Source organism: Ambystoma mexicanum, chromosome 1p (genome assembly GCF_040938575.1).
Source record: "Ambystoma mexicanum isolate Mex_15411 chromosome 1p, UKY_AmexF1_1, whole genome shotgun sequence".
Lineage (NCBI taxonomy): Eukaryota > Metazoa > Chordata > Amphibia > Caudata > Ambystomatidae > Ambystoma > Ambystoma mexicanum.
Window position 1 is genome coordinate 1042963660 of NC_090921.1, and position 22660 is coordinate 1042986319.

The 22660-nt window shown below is 43.2% G+C and overlaps 1 protein-coding gene across 2 annotated transcripts in view; it reads left to right on the forward strand.

Annotated features, from left to right (window-relative positions):
- Positions 1-22660, forward strand: part of LOC138447857 (palmitoyltransferase ZDHHC1-like) — a 1205337-nt gene that overhangs the window by 950139 nt on the left and 232538 nt on the right. For both annotated transcript variants that reach the window (XM_069604299.1, XM_069604307.1), the window contains one exon: positions 12534-12616. In XM_069604299.1, the coding sequence (XP_069460400.1) occupies positions 12534-12616 (83 nt within the window). The remainder of the gene's footprint in view (positions 1-12533; positions 12617-22660) is intronic.

Consider the following 22660-nt stretch of genomic DNA (forward strand, 5'->3'; position numbering starts at 1 on the left):
GTGGTTGGCCTTGGCTGGAGGACGTCACTGGTCAGCCTCGTGGGTTGGGCTGGGCCTGGCAGGTCTGCTGGGTTCATCCGGGCGGTGTCGTTGTGCCACTGTGGCCAGTGTCAGAGATGAATGTCTTTTCCTGACTTATTTGCCCTAGGCCATGCACACCGCAGTCATTCAGTTATTGCAATATTATCTTTAGTAAATCTTTCGATAGGTTATTCTATAGGTTAATGCAACACAGGAGGAATGCACCTTGAGAGGGGTTTGATGGCGATTCATCAGTACATGGTTACCAGTATCCTGTTGACCGGGTACCATAGGTCGTGGGGCTAGGTCTCAGGGCATGGGACAGGCGGTACATGTTTTTCTGTCTTGTTAGAAGTCGTTATGAATGTGCTGCTGTATGTTGCCATAGTATTGGGTGTCCTCATTTTACAGGGGCCATAAACCCAAGGTGATCCGGTCGGTTGTGGGGTTTAAGAGAGGGCGCCTTTGGATTTGTGTATTCAGGCGGAGTTTTACTACTGGATGTAAATAATGCAGGTGGCGGGCCGTGGACTTGGGTGCTGCAGAGGGGACTACAAATCTTTGAAGCGGCTCCATCCTAGTTGGGGGAGGTGGAGCAGCGCGGCGCGGGCCTCTGCTCTTTCGTCTGGCAGGCTCCACTGGGTGGGAGGGGGAGTGGCCTTGCATAAACTCACAAAGGCATCTTCCTCGTGTGTTGCCGATTTGCGGTGAAAGCATCATAAACATTCAAATAACATACAATACTAATTGAGTCATTTCAAGGCTCACATCTTAATATTGCTAATTCATCTCGAATATAGCCAGTCCGAGCACATTATTTGTACACTATGTTTTAACAATTACAACATTGTGTTATATGCATATACATTTGCAGTTAGTGAGGTAGTAATGAGGTTGGTGGAGCACATAGAAAATGACTTGCCACCGTACATGACGGTAGTGGCACATAAGGGGCTTAGACTTACATACATGGAGGGTGCATTCTCGCGTGTCCTTCACACGAGCCCTCAGTATGGTTGCATTTGTCTTTCTTTGCACTTTAGCAGCATTAGTTCGGTTGTGGCGCGGGATCGTGGGGTGTAAGCTTTTCAATGATGCACATAACAAATAACCCTCCCCCCCCCGGGACGCTTTTATCATTTGCACACAACTGCAGTGGTGTGGGTGATTCATTGCTTATGCCATGTGAACATGTATTCTGCCATATCTGTACGTTTTACAATTTTTCTAATCAAAGGGGTCTATGGAGAAAATACACGTATTGCAAGCAGTTTTGGCATTAGTATTCGGGAACGTTTGCTTTTATTAAAGGACCATTTTTCAGTTCTCTTTCCACCCAGGCTCTGCTGGCCGGGTCATGCTGTCATGCTGGGAGCAGCGATACACTGCGGAAGGTGAAATGTTACAGTGTTGGTATCTTACACTAGCTCACGTCCGTCTCGTTCGTGGGAACGGGCTCACAGCGGATCTGCCAGGGAGCTGCGGCCACAGGGATAATTGAAACTCTCCAAAGGTGGGGGCCGCGCTACAGTGCGCTGAGCTCACACCATCTTTATTAGACAAAATGGTTTCTGAGGCCTAACTAAATTCAATACGTTTGGGCAATGTCTTCAGCAGGTGATCCATCCACCACCTGGGCCCTGGTGGTAAGGAGGGGACGCCCGATGAGTCATGGCCCTCACCTGGGGAGGGGATGTAGGCAAGGGGGGTCTTTTGGACCAATCCTCCCCTACAATACTTAGCCTTCAACTGTCTTATAAGTGCACATGAATGCTACACCTCTCAGTACAAAAACTAAGGTCATTCAGTTTCGTTACCTTGTCCACTCAAGATAATACAATTTGAATTACAAAACACACTATGTATCGGGATCTTTATAATTTATATCCTCTTCCACACCTCTTAATACTGTTTTTCTCGCCATCACAGTTTCTCAAGGACCACAAAAATCGTAATTACCAAAAAATGACTATTTTATGAATACAAAACAAAATCCTGCCACCCACCCTATGTAACAGCACGGCTAAACAACGGCCCCATTCCAAAATGGCGCCTGACGCAATGACATCATCACGCCATGCCACAAACGCGTGACATTGGCGTGACGTCACCGTGGTAGCATAAATAGCTGCCATTTTGGCTACACAAAACAACCCAGCATTGTTATCAGGCCATCTACGGACTCCTATTCAGCAAGGACAAAGTTCTTCAAAACCCATTTAGGTAAGACCACACAATGTGGAATGGAAGCCTTGCAAATCTAAGCAATTATTAAAGCATTGTATATCTAAGCAACTATTAAAGCATTATATATTATGCATATTGCACAGTAGCATCAATGGCTATCAAGGGCTCTTCATTCAATTTTTATTTTTTGTATTACTAGAATAACGTATAAGGGAAGACACCTTAGAATAAGTGACCATATTCCAAGTTATATCTTTCTATTGGACTAAACCCAAGACTAATGGAGCACAGGCTACCTATACTCAATACTGTTGACTATGCCATCAACAAACCAGAATTGTGAGTACCTATTATCCCTCTTTCTATCCTTAAGACACTCAACTAAGCTCCAAATGAGATATGTGCCCCTTCCACCACTTTCTTTTCCCTTCCTGCCCTTTTCAATCTAACTTTCACAAAACTTAGAACTTACATGGTGTATTTTTCTTACAGCTTCTTTTCTCTCTAAAAAACCCTCCTGAGGAACTAGATCACTATATCTAGAGAAACACGTGTCAAGGGCAACAATACGAATGAGGGCCACAAATAAATTAAAAGCAATTTCCAGCAAAAGTATATGTGAAGTAACATATATCAAGGGCACAATTAGTAATTTCTACTATTGGAACTTTGAAGCAATTTCTTGCTATAACTCAAACATGTGATGTAACATGCATTTGACAACTTAAAGGAAACACAGATAAATGTCAAGTATACATTTTCAACTTGCTAATAATTGTGTAACTCTGACTTATTCCATCTACAAAGTGGAGCAACAGCTTATTGAAAAGTTAATATTTTCGTTGAAATGTGTGTAAATATAAACTTCCAACACCAAGCAGCTTCAATTTGAGTTTATTTTTTCATGTTACCAAATCTAAGGGCGCGGAGCACTACAAAGTGTTTTTCTATTCTTATCTCTTACATCAAGGGTACTTTGTGCTTCCTGGCACCCCATACTCTGGACTTTTTTTCAATGGACTGTGCAGCCAGAAAAACAGTGAGCCTTTTAACTGAGACTGTGCCCCTGCCCTGTTTTATAAATGCTACAGTTATTAAAAATGTCTGTAGTTTCCCTTCTGTTAGCATCTTGTATCATCTGCCTCGCACATTATTAACTATGAAATTAAGAAGCTCCTTTTCCCTGCTGAATATAGTATGCTTATTGTTAGCGTTATGCTATAACTTAGTTTAGGTATAACTTGTTTTGTATGTGAAAATCCCAGTGTGATACCAAATGTTGTATTTAATTGCAATGTATTTAATTGCAGTGCCCGAATATTAGCCTGCACTGATGATGCCAGACCCAACTCCACCCCAAATGATTACCTTCGACTTTGGCCACAAGGTCATATCAGTGCCCACTTAAGAGCCTTCTCAAGGGTATTACCCAAATTGTTCGAACACAATTGTTCGAATGACCCAATTGATCGAAAGTCAAGGGTCCGAATTGACCTTTGCACAATTGACCGTATATATATATATATATATATATATATATAACCCCCGCAGATATGTAACAATTGACCCTCACAATTCGGTCAATTGTGCAAAGGTCAATTGTAGTTCGAACAATTCGTATACATCCTTCTTAAGAAACAACATGCATGTTTTAGCTGAGACTGTCTGTTTTTCTACAGATTTCAGCTCCTGCCACCCTTTAAAGCTTCCTCCCCGGCCCACCCACTACCTGCCACCCCTTACTACCAGGAAGGTTGAGGCAATCTGTGCATGCCCCAAACGCCACACCATGCTGCCACACCTTCCCTTTGCCCAAAAACGTCTCCAAAGTGAGAATATTGGATCACGTATTTGTTTCATTAATATAGTAGGGGAAAACATCCAATTTATAAAACATCTATTGAAATGCATACAGAATACATGCATCACACATTCATCATCATTATTGCCGCATTCCTTTGGAAGACCCACTGGTAGGACCTTTTTGATATGGGCATTTGTCCTGTGGCAAATGCCATGTATAAGTACTTGAAACCAAACCTTGTTGGTGTTATCATTTAGCTCTGTCGTGTTCATGGGTTTATGAAACCGCTTCAGATAACCTTAGAGATGTGCCCACGTTGACATCCAGGAACTCGGGCAGAGTCCAGATCAAACGAAGGCTCTCTGTAAATCCTTCCGCTGGTTAATGTTTTGGATCATTGCCTGTATTATTCATAGTTTTCAGGTGGACTGGGGATAAACACTTTGCAAATCTGGTGCTGATATCCTCCACAGACAGCATGCTCCTTAAAGGTGGCTTTGTCTGTTATTTAATTTGTATTTATTGTATTGTGCATTTGTAAGGCGCTTGTTCAAGTAAATTGTGTTTCAAAGTGCCTTCAAAGCCGAGACTTTGGCTTTTCTCCGATATGGCCCCAGACTTTCAGCAAGTGTTTACTGTAAAGATGCCCTCTCTTCAAAAATGCTGCCCTTTTCAAGCACCTAAGCGCAATAGATGTCTCATCCATGAACATGTTTTCAAAGTTCCTTGCCTGTCTCGAGACGCTGATTTACATGCTGCGTCCTCTTCTCCTCTTGTTTACGCCATAGTTGACAGCCTGGAACGTAACAGAAGCATACCATCACTGTTCTATGAAAACGCAAACAATGCATATCAACATTGCATAAAATGCAAGGCTGTTTAAAGCCCCTCCTCCCCCACACACCCACCAGCTCCTTAGGTTACAACCTCATTACAGCCACACCACCCAGGTTTTCATTTTCTGGTATGTGAAACCAGATCAAGTGCTGTTTTTTCTTGTATTCTGGGACTTACAGATTGCAATATATAATATTGGTAAGTACTGTATGTGTAGTAAAGAAACACTATACCTAAACACCACATACGCCCTAATCCTTATAAACACATTATTATTATTATTAGGGTATTTATTGAGCGCAGACCTAGCTTTGGGAAGCAACAGATCGCTTTACAATCATAGGGGGAAGAATAAGGTTACGGAACATAGAAACAAAGAAGTGGCGCCCTAACAGCCGAAAGGGCTCTATAAATCCAGAACAAGTTACCAGTAGATAGATTAATGTAATATGGAAATAGGCCCAACAAACAGATCATGGATGTACGAGGGAGAGCAAAGCCCAACCCAAAATCTATACGTTGAAAGACTTCTCCCAAGACAATTGAACTTTCTGACAGAGTCAACACATATGTAAAGTGATAACCACATGCCTCCTACAGTTACAAAAGATATCATCCTGACTTAGCTTGCAGCGCCAGAGTTCCCATGTGGACTAGTTAATATAATGAGAGATCCTCTGCTGGGAATACCTCAACTCTAAATAGAGCTTAAACCTCCTGGACTTGCACATATACGAGTCCACTCAGTATCAGACAGCATTCTCTACATCCGAGTCCCAGTTGCCTCTACCATGCCGAGAGGCTGTTTGGAGCTCAACCGGCTTAAGAGGTTTATAAAGCAAGGAGGCAGAGCACGGCAAACTCCGAGCTAAATGTAGAATCGGAGGTGAACCATGCAAGGTAGCATTCATGGGCGAGCATAGCTCCTCAAAAGGCTTACTTGGATCCAAAGAACGATGGGTTTCAGATAATCACAGCTTATATTGAAACTGTAAAACTCAAAAACAAACATGCAGAGAAAGCAGTCAAGCGGGATTGGATGGTTATATTCCCACTCAATGGTAACCCAGTTTGGGCAATCGGCATGAGCCAGTAATGCAGGCTACACAGCGTGAAAGCGGTGTGATACTGCCTTGTGTTAGGGAAGCCAAGGATGTCTTTTGGAATCCTCGATTTCCCTTCCTCTCCCCCTAAAAATGTATTGAACAGTTTGTTTATTTCTAGTACCAGCTTGCCTGAAAATGGAAGAGGGAGCATGTTAAAAACATCTAACAATTTGCAAAGCAAAGATATTTTGATCTCGTTAATTTTGCCATAAGGATCCAGTTTAGTCTTTCCCACTTAAGACACAGTACTGCAATAGCCTCAAGTTTAAGCCTGATATTTAGATCAAGAAGCGAATCAACGTCCCTAGTAATCTGAATTCCGAAGTATCTAAGCCCACCATCGGCCCAAACATCCTGCCCTGCATCAAGAAGCCCCCTGTGGCATGAAATCAAGATTCTATATTGCACAGAAAACCAACAGGTTCTAACACCCCCCTCCATGCTCAGAGTGGCCATCCTAGAAATCTTATTTGGAGCATCCCCTATGGGGAATTTATTAGAGTCTGCTGCAACTGCTCAACTATCGAAGACTTTGATAAGGAGGGTAAGATCATGGCCTGGGGCTTCCAACAACAAGCATAGCCCAAAACGATTATCGAATGATCATCCCTTAAGCCCCGTACAAGTGATAGGACCACTTTCTTATCAGGGAATCAGGATTCAAAGGTGAGTAAATCAGAAAGGGATGCTACACGACTTATTTTTAACATTGGGTACTCCTGCACTGGAATATCTTGAAAATGTATTGGAAGATCTTAACAGTTGACAAAGATTTGAACTCCATTTTAAATGACTATACTGATATAAGTTTTTGAAATTCTTCCTCTTTCAGGGACACATTGGTTAGAAATTTTATGGAAGGGGATCATGGAAGTGGAGCACCCACATGGCTGAACAAATCAGAACAGGGCTTTTTTAAATGTACTAGATGTAAAATCTGTATGTTTGCCCACAATTTCACGACTTTTGAACATCCACTACTGGGCCATTCGATAAATATTACCAGTGAAATCACACGTGACTCTGATTTTGTAATTTATGTACTCGAGTGCTCTTGCAACAAGTGGTACATCAGCAGCACTAAGTGTAAATTGAAGGTTCAAATTTTGCAGAGCCATAAAAAAAATCATGATGCAGCATACCCTATGGCTAAACATTTTGACAAGGTGCATGGAGGAAAACGTGATGGTTTTACATTTATTGGTATACACAAAATTGATGTGGGACCCAGAGGAGGTGACAAAGAACATGTGTTACGACAACAGGAGACACAGTGTATCCTGGACTTTGAAACACAATCAGGTTGGACATAATGTGGATGAAGAGCTGTACACTTTTTTTGGGAACATGATTTATGGAATTAAGTATGTTGGTGTATTGCCTATACATTTGGAATGTTCCTGATACCACAGGCTGTTTGTGTGTTTTCTTTTGTTTAATTGACCACATTTGGGAATTTTTGAAGAAACATTTCTTAATTTCCTCTCCTCCTTTATTTTGTTTTTCTCTCCTTTTTTCTCTCCTTTTAGTGATATGATTGGCTACATTTTCTTACTATTAGTAACATAGGTTTTATAAATGATTGGCAGGAGTCCAGGTATAATCTTATATTGGTAATGGTAGGGGTTATATTATCTCCTTTTGTTTCTTTTCTTTTTTGAATTTCTCCCATCCGCGAATTGGATGGGTAATTATCACACATGGAGTGGACTCTTGCACACATTTGATGAAGGAACTCGTCTGGTCACTATTGGGAATGGACAGGTCAGTCTCCACTGTAGAACCACAACCTACCATGGAGCCTAGGTTTCTTTGGGATCAAAGACAAAGGATGAACGGTATATGAGGTATTTTATGGATGCGCAGGATGGACAATATCATGAATAACATGCCCCCAGACTTATTGATTTATAGCAGATTCTCACATCACTGCCTAGCTATATAGTACATTGCACTTTGAACTTTTATTTTGTGCTTCTAAGAATATGCTCACCCTTTTTATTGTATGTAGCACACAACACTTATTAGGTGTAAGTCATAACATGTGCAAATTGCATTAAATACCGTTATCTAATTGTCTTTCTGTGCTTATGTATGTGTTTTATTTTGTTAGAATGTTATCTTATAACTATTAGATTGCACAGCATATTACACTTTACGATCTTTGTGGGTCTAGAAAATGATGTGCTCACCTATTAGAGACTACTAATAGGAATACCTTGTTTACATAGCACTTTACATTTGTCAGGTTAATCACATATCACAATATTATGGACTTTATTCATAAATTGTGATTTAGTGATACATGATCGAGGTGCACAGCATATGGCACATTAAATTGTTCCTTTGTACTGTATACAAATTGCTTCCTTTGTGAGGTTGCGTGTTATGGTTTCAGAACTGTATGTGGCACATAGCACCTTAGATTTTAGTGCATTTCTGTGTTTATAAATGTTTTGTATGCGTTGGGAATCTCATCACATTGTATTCTATTTATGATTAAATATTAATAAGAATGTGCTGGCCCACTTGGGCTGTGAATGGCGGTGTCCTAACTTTGCATAGCAAATAGCACTTTATATCCAGAAGCCAAACCATGCACAATAACATCATGTATGTCGTATTGTGACCCTGCATTAGACTGGTCTTGATAGGGATTGCTATTTCTTATTGTCAAGTTCTGTGGGTTTGTTGGGGGATTGGTTGGCACAGCTTCTTCCTTGCTTTGCTTCTGTAATCATTTTTTTTTTATGGAGACCTCTTATTCCTTTTTTGTGGCAATAGGGTCTACCTCAAAAGGAAGCCACAATGGCTGTCTAGGTAACTAGCAGGCCAGTGGCCTCACTTCCGGGGTAGCTTTAAAAGGAGAAACAGTCTGATTTGGCATAAAAAAACCCTAGCTGCTGAGGACTTGAGGCAGCTCTGAATAGTCCAATATAGGAGCAGTGCAGTGTCTTCACCAATAAGTTCCAGAAAGGTAGGTAGGTTTCCTCGTCTGGCCAGAGCAGAGAGGATTCCAAAGACAATAACGGGAAGGAGCAAAATCCAGAAAAAGGGAGAGAAGAGCCAGAGAACGCCAAGCGCTGAGGAAGTGAAGGTACAGGTAAGCAATCTGAGCAGAAAAGGAGATCCATGGAGACTCCAGGTAGCAGGACCGGCCTATGAAGTAGCCAGTGCAGGGGGGAGGGTGGTGTGGTAGAAAAGCTCCAGAGGAGCGGACAAGGGGCAGAAACCAGCAAAGGAGGAGAGAGCCAGCTGCGAGAAACCAAGTACTGCCGCGGTGCTGCAGAGAGAGGGCTGCACCGGGGGCGAGCGAGAGAAAAGGAGAACACTGGAGAGAGAAAGCAACTGGTCGGAAGAGCTCAGCAGAGCGCCGACAAGAGGACAGCGTGTAAACCCAAAAGGGGGAAAAAGCTGGGTTGCAACGCGCCGACCGCCGGGAGGGAAGTGACTAAGTACCTCCCGGCGGCGGCCATGTTGGAGAACATCTAGCCCGTGCGGAGCGGCGCAAGGCAAACATGGTGGAGCAATCAATTGAGGCAAGTCCTCCATTGACTCCACAAGCGCCAGCCATGGAGGCGCGTGACACTTGTACACTGCTAATATGACTTTCCAAATGTACGTGTATTGGTTGTTACTTTAGCGCCATGCACTGTATTGAGAAAAGGCAAGATCGGCTAACTACAATATCCAATACTATATGTTCCATAATGTACCTTTGGTCGTGAAGACCTGTATGGTAGAAGGCCTTGTATTATTAATTACAATAACGTGATCTGGCATGTTAACATACTGCGGAGATGTCTGGGTAGACATTACGGTGACACTGATATTTTCTGTCTGGAAATGATACGGATACAATATTAGTGCTGTCATCCTATAGCTGTTTGCTGTATTTATTCAACAGGTGGCCACTGTATTTCGCGTTACGGTTTTAATGTTTCCTACCCATTATTCCCAATACTGAGCTTTGTATATTACAAGGTGGCCACCAGCACAATGTGTACTAGGAGAGAGCCCAGAGGAACTTACTGTTTACTGACAGAATAAAAGACATTTGAAAGAGGACATGATTCCAGTGACAAGCAAGCCTTCCCTCCTATATAATGCTTTGGATTGGGTAGACCAATTATGTGAACAAGCAATGGGATCATTGCGAAATGAGTCATCTTGCTGCCTCACCTTGTGGTATGGATTTTAAGAAATGTTGTTAAAAAAAAGATATTTATTTGGACTCTCCTATATTATTACAAACTTTTTGGAACACATGAGCTACCTGGAGTGCGACTCAAGGGTGTCTGTGCAATTACACTGACTGATGATCGATTATATATTACTTTCCTATGAGGTGATTCTCTCAGTAAATTGCCCACAAGTGATTTACTTCGATAAAATTACGGTATATTGAGGAAACCTCAGGAAGAGTGAGGTTGCAGGAGGGAGATTGATGTGGACAATTAGTGGAAGGAGTATTATGGTGGATGGCGGTGGCAACAAAAGAGAGGTGGAGTAATGTGTTCGGTAGAAGGTTGCCAGTGACATCAAGGGTTGTTTGTTGATGCAACATTTTCCGTTATTCCCCCTCCTCTATTAGATGCCTGCACCCTTGTATTGCTCCCATGCAGTTGTCTTCACTTGGCATGTAATTTTCCCCCATGACTTGTAAAGCGCTCCAATGCTTCCCGAAGCTAGTTACATGAGCATGGAACTAGAGGCAAAGGAGTATATTCAGGAGGAAGTTGGAAGAGATCTCATGTGAGAGATGGAGGCGTGTGCTCAGGATGAAGGTGACGGTGCCATCGTAAGAGAGGCAGAGGAGTGTGTTGAGGTGGAGGTTGGAAGGAGTTGAGAAGGACTAGATGGTTATATGAAAGGAGGTTGGAGGAGAAGACCATATGGAGGTGAGAGGGGAGCAGACACTCCCTTAATGTTGCGGCTGAGTGGAGAAGGGGTGGAGTCACAAGCATATAGGGAAGTGTTGCAGACGAGAGAGAGAGAAAAGGACGTGCAAGGAAGGACCCCTTAGGTGCATGACCATTGCAACTTGTTAAGGAGGTAAATGAGGATGATTGTTGGGGCACTAGAGCCAGGAACCTAAGATAGGGAGGTGGTGAAGGCATCAAGACCCAACCTGTAGAGAAGCCTCTTGGTGGAAGATTTTGGGCTTGGTGCTGCTATTATGCAACCTATGCTTCTGCCATTTTCCAGGACGAATATAGGGTCCCGAGACCCAGACGAAGGGTTTACCAGGAATTGGAGCACAAGCAGAGGACCTGTAGCTACAGAGCAAATATCCAATAACAAACGGTGGGGACTGTGAGTGACTCACCAATGTAGGGAAGGGACTGAAAGTTTAAAGAAAAAGATTTGTTGACTAAAGCTTATTGTTAGAGTTCAGGGGGTCTAACAGCAACATTTAGTCATGTGAAAAGTTAAAGGCTGTAATCCTAACAATTACCCAAACCTTTAATAAATCCTCCACAATCACCTTAACCCTGTCCCCAAAGCTTCCCCGAATTGTAATGACTAAACTGAACTCTTACAGAACACTAACCTTTCAGCGCGCTAAAGCATTTTATTTGCATGTTACTCAATACAAAATCAATGAAAAAAGAACAGTGAACCTAATTCCAATCTCATTAACCGCTTGCCCTAGCCCAAACCTTTGCTTTAATCTTAACTATAACTTTGCCCCAATTGCAACTCTAAAACTTACCCTAATGCTTACTTTGCTCTAACCACTAGATTTATCCTAACTCTTATCCTACTCCAGTATCACCAGCACTCCCCAACTTCCCTATCCCTTTCTTTAACACCCAAACCATTACTCTATTAGCCCTGGACTTACCATGACCCCTACCCTGACACTTACCCTAACACTTAATCTACCATAACAACTGACCAAACCCCAACATCAACCAGCCCTGCAGCATCCACCCTGACCCTAGCTCTTACCCTAATTCTAACCAAAATCTTTACTCTTAACCCATACCCTAACCACAATTTCTAACCCTAAACCAGGCAATCGCAAGTCCACAACAACCTCCTTAACTCTTACAATTACCCTAGCTATACTACATTGTTGGCTACTTTTCAACTGCATTTTCTGACTACATTTTGCTTATCAACTTTTTCACTGCAGAGGTATTTTCACCATGACTTTTTCAACGACTACATTTTTGCTGGAAACATTTTCACTGGAGACCCATTTAATTTGACTCCATGTTGTAACTGCAGCTTTTAAACCGTGATTTAATCTGATGTCCATAGTGTCTCTGTTGTTGATCGCACTTGGTTTTGTGACACCAGCCATTCACTATATTCATTTGTGCTAAGTCTTATGAGATGCTGCTGCCTGAAAATGTCTGAAGCTTAGTTATGGAAGACTAGAATTGTTAGTCTAAAGTGAGTAAAGTGTTACATGCAGGTAAATTATCTGTTGATACAAAAGGTCAGAAATCCAAATCGTAAATTGTATTTGCCTTTCGCACGTAATGGGATCACAGAAAGAAAAATAAAGTGATGCCTGTTCCTATTTTGATTATGTATTTCAAAATAAAATGTCTTTCATATTTCAGAATGTGAGTTATGGTGGAAGCTTGATCTACACAAATCCTGACTTGCAAGTAAAGAACACTTCGCCGTTTACACTGAAAAGAGAGTGAGTAAAGTGCAGGTTCTCTTTTGTCAATACAGCAAACATGCTCTACAACATTGTATAATATTTTCTATGGGTTCCTGTTAACAATGTAGTTTTCATTTGGAAATATCAGTATCAAATGAACACTTAGCTTCCATCTCATCAAACTGGATCAGCACTAGACAGCAATAACTATTTGCTCCATCAGTTCATCTGGTGACAAATGTTTTTCTCCATTGTTGTCTGTTTCCTTTGGTTTCTTAGAGAGCTGCTGTGTCCTGTTGATGTTTGTGATGACCCGTTTGCCTTTCTACAGTGGTTCCAAAAGTGATATTGCTTTGTTAAAAGATTGCCTTCCTGGCGCTATTGTTTCAACCTTTTTGGTTCCAATGAAGGTGCTCTTGATTTTCTTTTAAGAAGAATTGAAGAATCATCATTCTTCTGAGTTTTTCATTATGCTGAAGCTATTTAAACAAACCAAAATATATTTGGAAAGAGATTTTGAAGAGTAGGCCTACCTAAAACGCCATTTTATTTTGTAACCATTTAAGAATCAAAAATCTAGTACGAAAAAGCAACTGGGCTGTTTGTATCCCTGTTTTAATTATCCCCTTTGAAAATAAAAAAACGCAAATGAAAAGGACAGAAAAACACTGTAGTAGGGGCAGAAATAAGCACACCTCATTAAAACAGCCAAGATGCTCCTGTGCCCCACAATGCACTTCTGTGACAAGTGGCTCTGTTTAATTGTAATACTCTTTGAAGCACAGCACTGGCGACAATGGTTGATGTAGTTTTCAATTGATTCCACGTATAGAAAACCATTATACAAACACTTGCTTACGCATCAATCATTATCTTTTGACATGTTGGCTCTTTTCTCAGGCACCACACTATTTGTGAAAAGCGCCCTGCTGTATAAATAAATCAAAGAAAGATGAACATATTTAATGCATTTTTTGTCTAATGGTGAAATTGGAGCTGGGTGCCCAATTTGACAGAAAATGTCAGGAGACTGAGACAAAGATGATTTTTAGAGTGGAATATGTTTCACCTTGCTCAGTGTCCCAGCCTAGAAAGAGGGTAATGTAGACGTGGAGCTTCTAACTATAACTAAGACCTTGCGCTGACTCAGTCTGATACTGCCAAGAGTCCCTAATCATGCACCGCCATTCCCAGTCAACGTTGAGGGGCTCACTGACTGCATGCTCTCTATTCACATTTCCCTCTGCATTGAGGCATTGTTACTGGATATTTCACATTGAAGGCACTGTCGAGCAACTCTAAGTTTCAAATAAACCCTAAGAGAAACAAGAATCTTTTTGCACACTTGGACAATTGGTCCTTGAAAGACTTCTCTTTGGGAGGATATCTCAGGGGCTCTTGGAAGCAAGACAACGCATAGCAACACCGGTTCAAATCCCGGGCTGGCGCTTAGAAAATGGCCCCTGGTATTAAGCGTGTTATAAAAGAACAATTGTAACAATTATAATAATTATGACTCAGTACACCTACATCTCATTTACTTTTCTCCATATTATCTTCCTAAGGAAGGCGGGCACAAGTCTTGCAAGAGCGTTATGTTCAGAAATATCCTTTTTTCATATAAAACCTTGACCTCCAGGCATATAGATCCGTGGCTCTTCTGGGTTTGGCAGTCCTCCGTTTTCATAATACCTCATGCAAGGATAAATATGAGACTGATTCACAAATTTCTGAAATATCAATTGTGCTACAGGTCAGTAGCTGGATTGATGTACAGTTCTAGTGTTTTTTTTGCTAATAGCACCAGGATACATGTTGAAGGGATATTATTTTCAAAACCAGCTCTTCCTCAGTCTAACAACTGACTGATGCGATGGGGATTAACCATGTTACCCACCAATCCAAGGAATATGGTCCCAAAACAGTCATTCTACAGAGCATGGTTTGTTTAGCCTTAAAATCCTCTGTTCCATCAATAACATTGAATACAGTGATGATCTGATCAGGCACCACAACCACCACCACCACCCACTTTCTCCATGTACAGTGGGCAGTGTTCACCTTCTGAAAGGAAGCTCAAACAATCGGCTACTTGCTCCTGGTCAAGGCTTACAGATCACCAGTGGCAGTGTTCAAAAGAAATGGTACAGATAAGGAAATATAGATTAACCTCTTTTCAACATCGAGGTACAAAAACTGCTGAGCTACTGTGTCAAGGGGAATACTCTTTTTGACCAGCTGGGGAGTCATTTTTCTATGTGAATATCTCCAGTTCCTGTTCTACCAAAAGTAATTCTCAAACTAAAGGAATTCAAAACAAGGATGTGGGCATGTCAAAATGAGTTTTTAGACCTCCTTTCCCAGTCCGAGATGCCACCACAGATATTGAACTGGTGTTGAAGTCCTAAGATATCTTAAGGTAAAACAAGCCTGCCTGGTGAACTGTGCCTGCATACTATCACATACAAGTCAAGGTTGCCTTCCTTGCATTGAAATTCCTGCTAGACAACTGAGCCCAGAGGTCTATAAACGCGAGACGTACAGACTAATATAATCTAACTTTCTTGTTAGAACCCAACCAAATGCCTGTATGCCCTCTTAAATGCATTTTGACTTTTTAAGACTGAAAAAACATTTAAGGTGAATGTTCTTCTCTGGTCTACTCATGCTCAACTGCAAAAAAGGAAACTACACCCCCAAGCAATGAATACATCACAGGTGTACTAAAAAAAACTCAGTGGGCCGAATCTGCAAGACCTGTGGGCTACATCAAGGAATGCTTCGATATCGAGTGATAAGGCTCCTTCAGCCTACTAACCTTTTCTGTATTTTGCCAAACCATACCACATCTTCACCAAACACAACACCTAGAACCACTACAAAACTCAGTCTCAACAGCACATATCAATGGGGATCCCCATGCAAACTCATGCTTCAGGTGAAATAATACAGTTTTTGTTGTTCGGGTTGGTAGATGGGTTTGGGGAAATTGGTGCTGCCACCGCCCCTCTCTATCTCCCCAGGTACTCCCGCCCAGGCATCCATAGTCCTAGGATAGTAGTATAGAACGGTAGTCCTTACTTTCCACTTACTAGCCTTATGCTGGGGTGATTGCCCAAAGTGCGGAATCACTGACTCCCTCAAGAACTTCCTAGCTGTCCCTACTTTTGCCTCGCTTAGTATTCTATAGGGAGTTGGGAATTGTGCCATGGTTTCGCGCTGTTGGAATTGTCAAAGGCCAATCATTCTCACCTCGACCCATCTACTCTGCCTCCTTCTCAGCTGCTCTCCACCAACCTTCTGTCCCTCCAATGTTTCACCTCGCCTTCTTCCTGCCTCCACCTCCTTCGGGCCCGCCGATCGGAAGATCCAGACAAGTGCCACATTTTCATATTTGCTCCCCTCCTGGAAAAAGGCTAACTTAGCCGTGGTCATGCTCCGCCTGGCTTGCCCTGTACCCACGTGGAGCCGCAGCTCTGAACTCTGCTGTAGGCTTTTCGATTCCCCAAGATGGCCGCTGCACTGAGCCAACATTTGTTTGCTATTGGTTGCCTAGCAACCATTTCTATCGCTCTGCCTATAGTCCGTGAAGTAAGGCGGAAGCTGGCCCACCCATGACTAAAGCCCCCCAGCACAAGGCCACTCCTGTCTGTGCCTGGCTGTGCCGCAGGCCGTGCCCATAAATCTCGGCGTCGGCTCTACCCGCCTGCTAAGAAACTGTACCTCTGCATGCTTGGACTCAGCCCGCCCACACTGACTCTCATTGCTCTAGAACTTTGCAAGCTACAAGCCGACATAACGCCACCTACTCATACCGATGCGGTAAGAAACAATCTTATCACTCATTGCATAAAGCCCATTCGTGAGTCATCGTAATATTTCCTCACGTTCACCGAGCCTGCTGCTTATGTAGCACTAACTCTGATCTATGTCCCTGCACATGCTGTAACACACCATGTTTAATCTTCAACTGGCAAATTTACCATCCTGTTTGCTCTCTTGCTACGTTGAATAACGTGCATGTCTTGTGGGCTACCTCTCATTATCGAACTACTATGATGCCATGTCCCTCTGTGCATATGTAATTGTATTAATTCACAGCATTTCACACTCCGATTAGGGCATTGACGTCACTCCAGGACCTCTCCCCCTTTTGTCACCTTTTATCTGCTGATTGTTTTTACCCATTGTCATCTGTTATCTGCTGATTGTTTTTACGCTTTGCTACAGCTTGCCGCTCAAGTTGCCTGATTTACCTGCCACCTTTCTTGCTACTCCACACCCGATCATTTTAGCAACTTTCCATCACCCCTACCTGAGTGTGCTCGATCCACATTCACCATAGCTCACCTCCTTAGTCTCTCTTGGGGGATTGCCAATGTACAGATCGTCACCTCAGCAACTAAATAGCACAGACTCTACTAAGATCCTAGCCTCTGCTTGCTGCCTGTTGACAATCATGGCTACCTTACGGAGAGTAACCCTAACCATGGCTACTCTCCTACCCATCTTCAACACAATAGCACCCACTAGGTTCTTGCCCCCACTCTTGCCTTACAAGTCTTGGTCTTATCTTAACATGGCATCAACCAACATTGCCCCTGCCCGCTGACGCCAGCTCAATGGATCTCACTCTACGCTTCCTCACCTATGCCTAATCTACTTTAGTGCCAGGCATGCCAGACTAAGATCTCACCTTACACACTTTAACAGTCCCAACTTGCCTAACTCGTTACCTACCAAGCACAAATCTGTCCTCCCCACAGTTCCCAGCGCGGGCGCCCTGCCCTTCCTTCCTTCATAACAAACATACTGTGGCTGTAACTAGAAAATCAGATCCTGCACTATCTACCCCATGCGAACCCACCATCAAAGGTGCACTTATAAACTATAGATCTCTTATTGCTCATGCACTAGACATTTCTGACCTCATCTCCTCCAACCATCTCGACTTCTGGTAATAACCGAAACTTGGTTACACACAGCCTCAGGGCCCTCCTGGTCCCCAGCGATCCCAGAAGACTACACCATCATCAGAGCAGATAGAGAATCTGGCAGAGGAGGCAAAGTGACTTTCATTGCGAAAACCCACCTGGGCCTCAGAGAACTCACCAAAGAATGATTCCCCTCTGGAGAACTTCTTTCAGTTAAAATCTCATTGTCATCCTCCCAAACTCTTTTTGTGCATCTCATTTACCGACCACCGGGACCAATTTCATCCTTCGAGGAAAACATTACTTTCCTCCTCACACACAACACTAAACCAAACTCCCAAATAGTATTGTTAGGAGTCTTCAACTTAGTTCTTCATGATGCCAATGAAACCAATGCAACTACGATTCAGAATACCATCTCTCAGCTAGGCTTCATACACTATGTCAGAGGCCCAACACATATCAAAGGTAGAACCTTGGATTGGTTAGCTGACTTAAACTGCTCCACCACTATGCTAACCAACTCTCCATGCCCTTGCACAGACCATCGCTGCAATTAATTTACTATACAGAATAGCCTGTGCCCTAGGCCAAAGGCCCCCCTAGCACCGGAGGTCGCAACTAGAAACAACCGCAACATTACTGTGGACAACCTCCTGTTTCTTCTTCAGCCAATCAATAACCCTCACAATAGCTTTTAAAAGGACCCATTGCTACTAGTGGAATTGTACAACCATACCCTTATCCAGTCAGTAGACAGTCGCCCCACTAAAAACATGAAAAGCTAAGCCAATAGCCCACCTAAACAAATGGTTCTCTGCTGCCCTAAAAGCCTTGTGTAGACTAAAAAAGAGCCACTGAAAATAACTGGGGGAAAAAGCCCTCCACCCTCAACAAAGAAATATTCACAACTGCTTCTACTACTTACAAAGCAGCCATACTAAACACCAAAAAAGAGATCTGCAACGCAAGAATACAAATTGCCAAATCAGGCTTAAAGAGCTCTTCACTATCCTGAGTGAGTTGGAGACCCCAATTCTACCAACATAATCCTGCACTAGAGATGCATCCTGGTGTCCTAAGATCCAAGAAGCACTCCTAGACAAAATAGCTGTACTACAAACCAAAATAGAAGCTAAGAAAATGCTGCTTGATGCTAAACACCGACTTTAAGAAGTCTCATGATTCCCAGCCCCTACCTTGTCATCCATTCCAATTCTCCCCAGTCACTACCCAAGAAGTAGAAGATATCATAGCTAGCTTAAAACCCACCAGATGTCAAGGGGATATTTGCCCAGCCAAAACTATAAAGGAAGCAGCAAAGGATCTTGCACCATTCATCGCATCTCTGATCAATGCCTCTTTCGAATCTGGCACAGTCCCTGACAATCTTAAGGAAGCCTGGGTCATGCCCCTTCTCCAAAAACCCAATCTAGATACAAACTTGCCTACCAACGGCAGACCCCTAACCACAGTACCGTTCCTCCTAAAAATCCTGGATAGAGCGGCCCACCTCTAGATACAAAAACACTTAAAAGACAAAAAACTTTTAAGCGTGCAGAAATCCGGATTCAGACCCAGACATGGAACAGAATGAGCTCTCCTTGATTTAAAGATCCAAATGGATGAATTAAAGGATAAAGGACACATCGCCTCCTACTGCAGCTTGACCTCTCAGCAGCTTTTGATCTGGTGGACCACCAGATCCTTACCAAACATCTGACCACAGCAGCCACATTCTCTACTAGCGCTGCTACCTGGATTCAATCCTTTCTGGCCAATAGGACCATGAGGGCTTTCTCCCCCACTTTATCTACTTATTCTGTACCCATGTCCTGCGGAGTCCTTCAAGGATTCTGCGTCTCTCCCACCCTATACAATATTTTCACGAAGCTCCTGTTTGACCACCTCCATGGCTTGGGTGTCACACTAACTATGCAGATGACACCCAATCCTCATCACTCTGGCTGCTATGACAGACTAGAACATTTTAAACTATATCCATCTCCAGATCCAGGCTTGGGTGGCTACCCATAGTCTGTGCCTAAACGATGATAAGACAGAGTTACTTATCATAGGTTCCGCGTCTCTGCTCCCAATCTCGACTAAACAAACTAGATGCACTCTACAAATCCTTTAACTTTGATTGCACCTTAGACTCCACCCTCTCTCTCATTAGGCAAGTCAGTGCAACCGCCTCAACAATAACCTACACCACCAAGTTGATCAACGACTGCAAACCCTATCTCTCCACTACCAGTTGCATTACTCTTGCCAGAGCTCTGATCTTATCCAAGCTCTACTATTGCAATGCTCTTTATCTAGGAACCAATTAACGTAATTTTAACAAACTTCAAGTGCTCCAGAATAACGCACTCAGATCAGCCCTAAATTACTCTTGATTCAACCACGTCTCAGCACTCAGGCGTGATATACACTGGCTCCCAGTGCGTGACAGAATCTCCTTACGGACATTAGTTATCACTCATAAGTGTCTATCCAACACAGCGCCAACATAGCTGGCTGACAAATTTACCAAGAGCCAATCCACCAGACCCACTTATCTAAATCGCCTCAACATTTTGCTATGCAAACTGCAAAAAGCAGGCGGATCCAGCTTCTCTGTACTAGCGGCCAAGCTATGGAACACCTTGCCTAACGCCCTCTGAACAGAACCTTGCTTCTGGCCTTTCAGAAATAGCGCAAAAGCCTGGCTCTTTGCACAGCAGAATGAACCTACACCTCCTTCCACTCTGCATTTATGATTCAATGACCCTACCAGCAACACTATAGATCCACGCTACACATACATTCTCTTAACTCATGCAGCCTCTCTCCCTAAATATGTCTCTCTTATGTTCTAGCATGCCACCCGATTCCCAGACATGCTATGTAACTCTTGTCAATACTTATTTGCATCATCTCCTGAACTGTATGTAATTTAATTCAAATGCTACATGTCTTATTATCTGTAACTATGTAAACAAGTTTTAGCGCCTAGATACCTGAGGCCATTAATTGTACCAATCTGTATCAGTGGCTGCAGTTTGGACTCCCTTCTGGTAGGTTTTCGTGCCCATTGGGATTGCAGCCCCATTAGAAAGTCCATGGTGGTCGAATGGGTGTCTCCCGTGGTGCGGCCCCCTCCCGGAGAATTCTTCTCCGTTACAAGCCGTGATTTGGGAAAGCTGCACTGCTACAAACTACATCTCCCTCTTCTATCTCACACTGCTGAGGCTGCTGCGCATCCACATGTGGACATTCATTCCCTGCAAAGTACTTTCCTTGCTGCTTCTTGTGGCCTTTCTGTCCTTCCTCCATCCTTCTGTCACTGCTGTACCTATGCCAGCTTCTCCTGCGATTGCATCTTTTGGTTGAGACAGAAGCAATGGATACATCTGAGTCTTCAAAGGTTAGGAGTGAGATGCGAGTGTACTGCCCACAAACTCACTGGCCCATAAAGAGAAAATGGGGACCTTAGTGGATAGGGCTGGCTCAGGACTTCCCCTCCTGACTAGGACAAGGTGCTGGCCTTGTCACAACTGACACCCACACGATACACGACACCTCAGGGTACACCCAAACCGCATTCCACAGACTACACGCAAAAACACCTTTTAAGTAATTTGAGATTATTGGGAATTTACAGATCTCTCTGTTTTTCAATAGCCATAGTATGCTTGAGAGGGACGTACAGTCCTGTTTCCCCAATAGGATTTCGGGACTTGTAGTTATTCTTTATTGTATGCAATTTAGGAAAATTACATGTGCCCGGTTGCAACCAAAAACGGGTCTGGAAAGCCATGGGAAACGTGAGAGCTCTGAATGTGTACGGTTGTTACATACATGGCATTCAAGCCTTATGCACGCTCTTGATATGCAGATGCTAGACCTGAACTGCTTTTCTCTTTCACATAATGTTTCCAACAGCGTCATGGCCACTAGGTTTATGTCTGCCCTTCCGAACCTCAGATCTCTTGTTAGTATAGGTTGAACTTGTGGGCTGAAAAAAGAACTGAAACTGGCTCCTTTGGTGCAGACCACTCTGCGAGCTCTCTTAGCCAACTGCACTCTGAAATGCAAAGCGACAGTCCTGTTTTGTGCGAATTCACCAGTGCATTTCCATTCTTGGATTAGAAGAAGAGAATAATTCAAGGTAAATTATTGAAAATATTCAGCAAGTCAGCAAACCGATTACTGCAAGTTTATATCTATATAGAACAAGCCCACACTGGTGAACTATTTTTAAAGTTAACTTTTCAGTTTTTTTATTAGCTTCAACGATTACCATTTTTCCCCATTGTTTTCGCTATGACGCTATGAAGGATAGAGAACCGTCCAGGACGCTGAGCGAAAAAACGCTCGAGTCGAGTCCACCGTTCGAGGTCACTGACGCCGTCTGAGATCCATCACACCTTGAAGGGAAAATCTTCGAAGTGCCTCAACGCCCTCGAAGCAAACCCTGTTGACGACCGATATGTCGTTGACGCCGTCAACGCCCTTATCGACGTCAAAGCCCTCAGCGCCAAAGGCTCCAGCCAAGCCAGTGCAGCCAGAAAAAGGGAAAGATAAGGTTACAAGACCTGTAATATCCTCATAGCCCTGTAATACACCTCTCCCTCCTCTTCTCCCAGAGAAGGTTTTCAAGCCTCTACCCAGGAAGGAGTTTTTCAAGTCCCTGACCTCAATTTTTGAGGAACAGGAGAGATCTGATGAGGAGAATGTACCTTTTGGGCTAGAATATGGCACCCCAAATGTACCAGAATGCTTGATTTCAGAAGAAAGCAGAATGAGGGACTTGGTGGAATCATTACACAATGCAAGTGGCATTGACACATCTCCTGAAAATGACTTTGGCAGACCAGAACCAGGAGAGCATGCCAGTCCATCATACTTTCAGTTAATGACAAAGGTAGTAGATTACTTAGGATGGGCTAGACCATCAGCCCAATTCATCCAGGATGATTTGACAGATATATTGGACCATGGTCCCACCGAAGACCCAGTACTACCCTTTCATGTAGCCCTGCAAAATAGGGTGGCCAAGAATTGGGAAACTCCGGATTCTATTCCTCCGGTAAATAAATCCCTCACCTCAAAATACCGCCCGGCCAGTAGCGACCCCGGCTTTCTGTCCAAACATCCA